This window comes from Antrostomus carolinensis, unplaced genomic scaffold (genome assembly GCF_000700745.2).
Source record: "Antrostomus carolinensis isolate BGI_N321 unplaced genomic scaffold, ASM70074v2 scaffold34360, whole genome shotgun sequence".
NCBI lineage: Eukaryota > Metazoa > Chordata > Aves > Caprimulgiformes > Caprimulgidae > Antrostomus > Antrostomus carolinensis.
Window position 1 is genome coordinate 3364 of NW_010289691.1, and position 7670 is coordinate 11033.

General features: G+C 43.2%; 1 protein-coding gene across 1 annotated transcript in view; it reads right to left on the reverse strand.

The window, feature by feature from the left end:
• Positions 1 to 471: 471 nt before the first annotated feature.
• The window catches only part of GLYR1 (glyoxylate reductase 1 homolog), a 13172-nt gene continuing 5973 nt past the window's right edge, over positions 472 to 7670 (reverse strand). Inside the window, exons 5-13 of the mRNA XM_010171301.2 lie at positions 7507 to 7557; positions 7314 to 7387; positions 5311 to 5410; positions 4045 to 4155; positions 3700 to 3801; positions 2465 to 2627; positions 1861 to 2040; positions 1249 to 1373; positions 472 to 896 (exon numbers count right to left, since the gene is read on the reverse strand). Of these exons, the coding sequence (XP_010169603.2) occupies positions 822 to 896; positions 1249 to 1373; positions 1861 to 2040; positions 2465 to 2627; positions 3700 to 3801; positions 4045 to 4155; positions 5311 to 5410; positions 7314 to 7387; positions 7507 to 7557 (981 nt within the window). The 3' untranslated portion in view covers positions 472 to 821. The remainder of the gene's footprint in view (positions 897 to 1248; positions 1374 to 1860; positions 2041 to 2464; positions 2628 to 3699; positions 3802 to 4044; positions 4156 to 5310; positions 5411 to 7313; positions 7388 to 7506; positions 7558 to 7670) is intronic.

A 7670-nucleotide genomic window follows, 5' to 3' on the forward strand; every position in this document is an offset into this window, starting at 1 on the left:
TTTAGGCTGTATGTTTCTCCTGCAGTTTTCTAGGCAAACGTGTGCTGTTTGTGGGATGGGCAGGTGTGATTAGCCTTTTAGGAGGCTTATTTACACTAGCATTCTCTCCTCTTCAGTAAGGTTTGTGTTCCCTAAGTTATACTTATCTGTACAGGGGAAGACATGGATGCAATCTGTTCTTCTTAACAGTACAAGGAATTCCTCCATCCAGTTGCTGGGGAGGTGGAAGTTCAAGAAGAAACAGAATCAAGAGAGTGCTGCATGCAACCCCATTACCTTCTGGAACTGCCATTCTCCTCCATGGGAGGTGCGCTGTTCTCTAACAGTGGCTGATTAACAGGAATGCTCCTCACCTTACTTGGGACCAAGGACTTAAGTGATATTCACAGGTAGATGGGATGTATGTCACATGTCCCCTTGATGCAGAATCCAACACACACATAATTTCACAGCGAAGGAGAAAAGAGATCATTAGAAACAGCATCTTGGACAAGCATACAAAGAAGAAAATAAAAGCAGCCAAGCAGCAGATTTCTGGCAGAGTTGCCTCAGAGCTTCTGAACAAGCCGCCACTGTTTCGTTCCATGACTGTCAGTGCATGGCATGGATTTTTCTAATTAGACTGCAACAATCCGAGCCCCCTCCTCCCCCCCTTCTGCCACCAGGGGAAGGCTCACCGCAGCAGCTGCCTCCATGGCAGATCTCAAAGTCTGTGTATAAAAGGAAATGGAGAGACAGAGATGGACTGGTCCAGAGTTAAAACCCAGTATCATAATAATATTAATCAATAATCATAGTATTAACAGTAAGAATGGTGCAGCCTAGTGAATGTAGGCCCTGTACACTGCAGACATGTCGTTGTCCGATTGGTCCAATGCTTTTGCTCGTTTATAGACCTAGAGAAGAGAAATTAGAAAAGGATCAGTGCCTGCTCTTGTGTGACGCCTTTCCCTAGCAGAAAAATTACTTTGCTGACCATTGCAAACCAGAGAACCAGAGTCTGTCAAGTAATTAGAGCAGGGCAGATCAGAACACACCAGGTCTTGTTGAGGCCATCTGTATTTACTGACGTGACATTCTAAGGGCTTCTACAATCAAAACAAATCCAATTCCATGCTAGTCAAAAATATATGTCAGTTGCTGTTCCCTTGTCTCAGATGTAATTCTTAGATTTTTGTCCCTTGTTGACAAATGGCTCTATTGAAAAAATACTGGGTAACACATACCTGAACACTGAACAACTCTTACCTCATTGGCAGCAGCTGCCATGGGAGTTGGGTGGTTAACAGAATCGCCCAATGCAATAGCTAATCTAAGATCCTTCTGTATGTATTTCAGGTAGAAATCAGGTTTAAAGTTTCCTTGCAAGATATCTGTCAAGAGGAATGTGTGCAAAAAATAAGCATGACAAAAGTAAATCAAGCCCACACTGCAAGGGCATGCAACTCAACACCAAACTTCCCTTTCCCATGCTGCTCACCAGGAACACTGCTTTTAGCTCTTCTGTTTCTCTGCTATCTTCATCTGGTCACAGCAGATAATATCACTATTGCCTACTGACAAAGCAAGCTCAGATTTCTAAGCAGCTTGCCCTCCATTTCACTTATTACCCTGCCCCAATGAAATTCTCACTGTGAACTCAAGTGCTAAGCAGGTTTTAGACAATGCAGAGCTTGGGGTGTATTTTCAGAAGCCCTGTCTATGAAGGAATGAAACTCAGATCTTCATTTCCAGAATGCTTAAAATACCCAGAATCCCAGGCTGATGAAGATGGGACAGTTATTTTCTCTCTTCTGCCATTATCTGAAATGCTAATTTGTGGCAAATGTCCTATAATAAAACAATGTAAGAGAACTTTACTTTGGCACTTCTGGTCCAGGAAGATGCTGGCAAGTTGTCCCTGATTGAGGATATCCAGAAGGGTCTGTTGGGACTGGCCAGTCACTTGAGCCAAAGTCAGTCCTTCTGCTATCGTTGCCATGAAGCTGCCTTGGACCATGTTCACAATCAGCATCATCTTGGCAGCATTGCCTACTTCACCTGGGAGCGAGACATACCATTGGGCATTCCTCCAAAAGAGATACAGCAGCCTTGCTCCCCCATCCCACATAGTATTAACACTACTACACTCATCACATCAAGCACTTGGCAGCTCTCCCTTCCCCTGAGAGACTTCAGAAAACTTACCCATTTTCCAAGCACTCAAAGGAAGGGAGAAACAAAGGGAGAAACAAACATCATAACAAAGTATGATTTAAAATAAAAAGCATCACAGATCCTCCAAAATGAGCCAGTATTCAAAAAAGAAAACTTAGACTGAAATCGGCCAAGTTCCAGAAGAGCAGGCTAGTTTCCCAAGGACACAAGAGACAAATGACACACATGCCTCTCAGACTCCTTGCTGGAATTCCCAGTCCTTGCGCTGACTAAGAAACTGCTATCAGGCCCTTCATGTTTCAGTTACCTAGAAAAAAAGAGGTCTTTCCCATTGCTTGGAAACAGCTACTGCAGTCCTCATATAAACCCCTGTCGCCGGCTGCCAGGATCACAAGCATCCCATCATTAGATAGCTGCTGATTTCCTGAGACTGGTGCTTCCAAAAAGCGACCTCCCCGGGACACTATCACCTGGGAAAAGAGCATCTCTGGTTAGCTGTGCATGAACAGCACGCATTGATGCCGAGTTGGTAGCACAGCAAGTACATTGTTTAGGACATTCCTGTCCCTGAGGACAGAATTTTAAAGCAGAACAAATAGCTCAGACATATAAAAAGGAGAGGAAAGCACTAACATGTGATGCACTGCATCCTGCAAAGAGTACTCAAGACAAAGTTGCCCTCACACTCCAACACTTTCCTGCACCCACCTATACTGTGTATTTTTTAAGCAGTTGAACTTAAATGCTTTTGCCATAGCACCCCGTAATGGCCAAGAAACCAGTGCTGAAGTTGTACATGTGGCGCAGGCATCTCAGAAGACTGACTGTTCTGACATTTTCCCCAAGAGGAAAGGCCTTTGACAGATCTATTCAGCTAGAGGTTTACTAATATGTATGACTCTTCGTTCTCTAAATTCATGTCACACACTACTGCATCACCAGTATGTCTGCTTAAAACTTCACCAGAACTAGCTCCCCTTCTTCATTAAATAACACACACCGCCTTGAGGGCGGAGGATAACAATCAAGATGCCAAAGAGGAAATCAAAGATACCACATCAGAAATAAACAGAACACTTTGACAGAAATCCTCTCTAGAATAATACCTCTACAGAATGAAACATGAAGGCACCCTTTTTCCCCCTAGCAGAACATTTAAAATAAGCAGATTACGTATTTTACCGATTTAAGCACAGCTACTAATCCGGACAGTGCTTTCTCCTTCAGTTTGCTACAGAGTATCAATCTGGTTATAAATACCTGGGATCAAAATCTGGCTGGCTGCACTGGTGCCAGCTAACAGCCCTGTCAAATCTTCAGGCTTTGCTTTTATCATCAGAGAGCATCTCCTTCAACTTTGTTTGCTGGTCAAGATCTGACAATATATTTTGTCTTATTTGCCTGGTACTTGAGTGCCTCCTAAAAGAAGCCTAAAAATCTTCAGAAGCATCTTTATTATCAACAGCTTACCACCTGAGGCAACAAGAACTGCAGTACTGCTGCTGAATCACAGATGTTAGAAGTTCAGTTCAATGTGATTACCTGGGCCAACTCTGTGACTGTATCTGCATCCACAGTGGACATATCCACGTAACACTTCCCTGGGCGAATCCCCTGCAACACTCCACTCGGACCAAGTACCAGCTGTGAGGAACAGAAGAGGGGTAAAGCAATAGGGTGTCTGCAAAGAAACTCCAATCCTCCAGGACAGCAGTTCAAGCGAGCCTGACACTGCAGGGGTAGATTCTTAGAAGGATACCAAAACCCACGCCCCAGGGATAATTTTTTTTAGGTGGGGTTTGTTTGTTTAGTAGGAATCAAAACTGGCATTCAGTGACTGTTTTTTATAGTCTAGCTGGTGGAAGAAAAGTAAGAGCTAATCCTTACATCCTTTGCTGCTTTTGGATCTGATACACAGGCAAAGGTGATGTCACAGGTGGAGACGACTTCAGCAGGGGTTCTTCCCAGCCGTGCCCCCTCCTGGATGAACAAATCACACTGCAAAAGTCACAAATTCAAACATAACAAAAATTAAGTACAGAGCAAATTGGTTCTCTATAATTTTGCTGAAACAAACTCTGCTGCTGGAGCCAACTCAAAAGGAGCCAGGCATATTAATTACACAGCAACTGGGTTGTCTTCTGTTGGTTTGTCCCCACACACACAAGAGACTCTTTTGCAACCCTTCTGAAGCCCAAGTGAAGAACTTCAAAAGAAAGACACAGGAAAAGAGGAACTCTTAAATGAAATAAGAGATTTAATGATGTGGGTTTTGGAGGAGAAATGAAGGAAAAAAATGAGGAAACAGACTGGACAGCAAACAGAATATGCACAGCTGAGTCTGATGTGTTTTAGTGGGCTGCTGCTTCAAAATTTTATCTCCTTCTTACCCTATCCCCTCACACCATCCATGTTTTGCAGTTAAAAAAAAACAAAAAACAAACAAAACATCTTTTAATCCCTTTTAATAACAAACTAACCACAGTGCCCTTCTTTCCTTTGATATTCCGCAATATCATCTGAGTACATCTCCCCTCGTTACCTACTTTTCCTCCTCCACTACAAAGAATAACACTGGCTAGAATGTAATTTTCACTTTGGATACACCTATATAACCCTTCTCATACTGGTCTTATGACACAGCAGATTTTCAACAGAACTTCTGTTACCACAACATGAACAGCACAATGGATGTGTAGATGAAACTGCGGTCAAGCAGTGCATCTTACCACACTGCTCCTAGGATCAGTTCCCAACCATCTGGTCACTTTGTCAAGTTCCATGACACAATGACTTGGCTATTTACATCTGTAGTTTTTCTAGGGGCACTTTACATTGCGTTCCTCAACACATTTACAAGGTTGTAATTTTTCTCACAACTCTCTCATCTCATACAAAACCACAATGAGGTGGGGACTGTTCACACAGGAGCGACCACAGCAGGACAGACTACAGCTTCATCTAGTCAAAAGTGGCCACCAACAAGCACCTAGGAAATAATAACAGAACAAGGTGGCAAGCACATACTTGTGTTTCTTTGGCATCCTCTCCCAGGCACCACCAATTGGTGACTCCAAGCCTTCCTGAGCTAGAGGTGGTAACTACATGTTTAGAAAAGGTTAAGTATCATCTGTACCTTAAGCACACGCCTACCTTCTCAGCAGTCCGATTCCAGACAGTGACAGTGTGACCCATCTTCAGTAAGTTGGAGACAATGCCACTTCCCATCAGACCAAGTCCCAGAAATCCTATCCTGAGGGGAAGAGATAAACATTAATGCAACAGAAAGCAACTGGTGTCAGCCTCTCATGGTCTTAGAAATGATGAACAGCAAACTCTGGAGCATCACCAGAAAAAAAAAAAAAAAAAAAAAAGAAAAATCTGGGGAACACCCAAAAAAAAAAAAAAAAAAAAAAAAAAAAAAAAAAAAAAAAAAAATCCCCAAACCAGGACAAAATCAAACATGTTCCACTACAGCCACAGCTAGAATAAAAGGGTTTTTAAGCCACGCATTCCAAATGGGCAGATACGAAGCTTTAAAAGAAAGCTGGCATTTATTTTGCTTACTAAGCATCCCTAACAATTTCCTGAAGAAAGTCTTTAATCTGCTTCAGAAGACTACCTAAATATTAAAGGTTTGGGTAAGTCTGGGGGTTTTTTTGTTTGTTTTTGGGGGGTTTTCTCTGTTTGAATTGATTTTTTTGTTTGTTTTATTAAAATTGCTGCTCTTGTGCCTTCTGCTGCCAGTCACTGCCTTATTGAAAATAAAGGGAAGATTCTGAGAACAGCAGGTGCTTCTCTGATTAGTCTTCTGATTTTTAAACTGTCACATGTACAATGATTTGCTTATACTACTGAATGATATATTACAATCTTTATTTTAATAAATCCCAGCAAGGACTACTGGGCTGAGTACCACACACAGACAAAATGCCTAGTCCCTGCTCTACAGTTGCAATTTTGGACAGGAAAGAAAGGAAGTAATAGGCCAGTACAGGTCACATCAGCGACAATACAACAGTCCCAGACACCAGCCGCCTTCCCCTCCCCACCCCTCCCCCAAAGCCGGCAAGAGTTTTGCTTCCCTCACTTCAAGAAAAAGACAATGCGCTAACAACTTCCATCCCTACAGTTACCTGCAACAGGAATTCCTTTGCAGTCATTGCTGCAAGGATCCTTTTATACATCACACAGCTAGCTTCATACCAAACCCACAATTCTAGCTGGAGATTTTGTTCATCAGAATTAGCCACGCTACAGATGCACTGTGTAGCTTTCACAAGCTACCTGCACTCTCACAGCTAGCCATGCTGCCTTTTGTTAAAGAAAATTAATTTAGACAGGTTAGAGTAAGTCACTATAGGCTCCCGAAACAGCCCAAACAAGGTCCACCTAGTTTTCAAGTCTCTAAACCAGAGGAGACATTCTTTCTCTCCCAACCCACCTCTGAGCCACACTTTCCTGAGAGACTATTTTACCTGAACAGCTTCATTGTTATTTTGGTTCCCCTGGAGTACAGTTGAGAACTGACATCCCATGAGAACGACCCAACGGCAAACAGCAAGCTGTGGCCTGAACTCAATTTGAACAGAGCGGAAGCTACAGAGTGAAACAGGAAGCTCAAGTTAGGCTTCTCTCACTCTAGAAAGGAGAAGGGGGATGTTAGAAGAAACCAGAAAGCTCACGTGCTACACAGCAAAGCTCTTGCACTGGGAGAACGCACCTCCCTCTTCCTCTTGTCTTCTACGTGCTCAGGAGAGCAATTAAACAGCCCCTGACAACTGCCAGGCACTACTGGAGAAGATATCCTTTGATCTTCCTGCCTCATACAGCATTCAGAAATACTGATGTTTACTCAATGTTCTGCAGTATGTCCTACAAGAAACGGGCAACTGCAGAAAAGCCCTGAATTGCAAATGTAGCCAGGCCAGACATTATTCTGAATTTTTCTCTTGTACAGTCCCTGTTTATTTTTAGCTGCCTCCCTCCGCCCCTGCCCCCCAAATCAGAGTTTCACACAACGACAGGAGAGATCTGTAGTTAGAGGGAAATGTTAGGTTTATTTATTCTTGGTGACAAGCTGGATAATGGCTGCATGTATGAGCTGGGAAGGAGAAAAAGGAAGGGAAATGGCTGAAGTGCATTGGAGATCTTACTTTTTGTCTGTAGGCGTGATACTGCCATTGACTGCTGTGCTGTCTGCTGCCTGGATGGAGGTGGATCCTGTTTCCTGGGGAGAGGTGGGTGTGGGGGAAGAGAAAAAAAAAGAAAATAGAGTGCACAGCTCTGGAGGAACTGCAAGTCCTCATGACAATAAGGAAAATCCATCAAAAACAAGATTTGCCTTACCTCTTCACAAACCTTCAGCTTCTTTGTGATGGCTTGATAGCAGACAGCTGGCTGTATGAAGACAAAGTATTCAGGGGAAAGACAGTGCTGATTTGCTCTGCTGAGCAAACAGACCATATCCTTGTTACATAGAAACAGGCAGCTCATCCACCCACCCACCCACC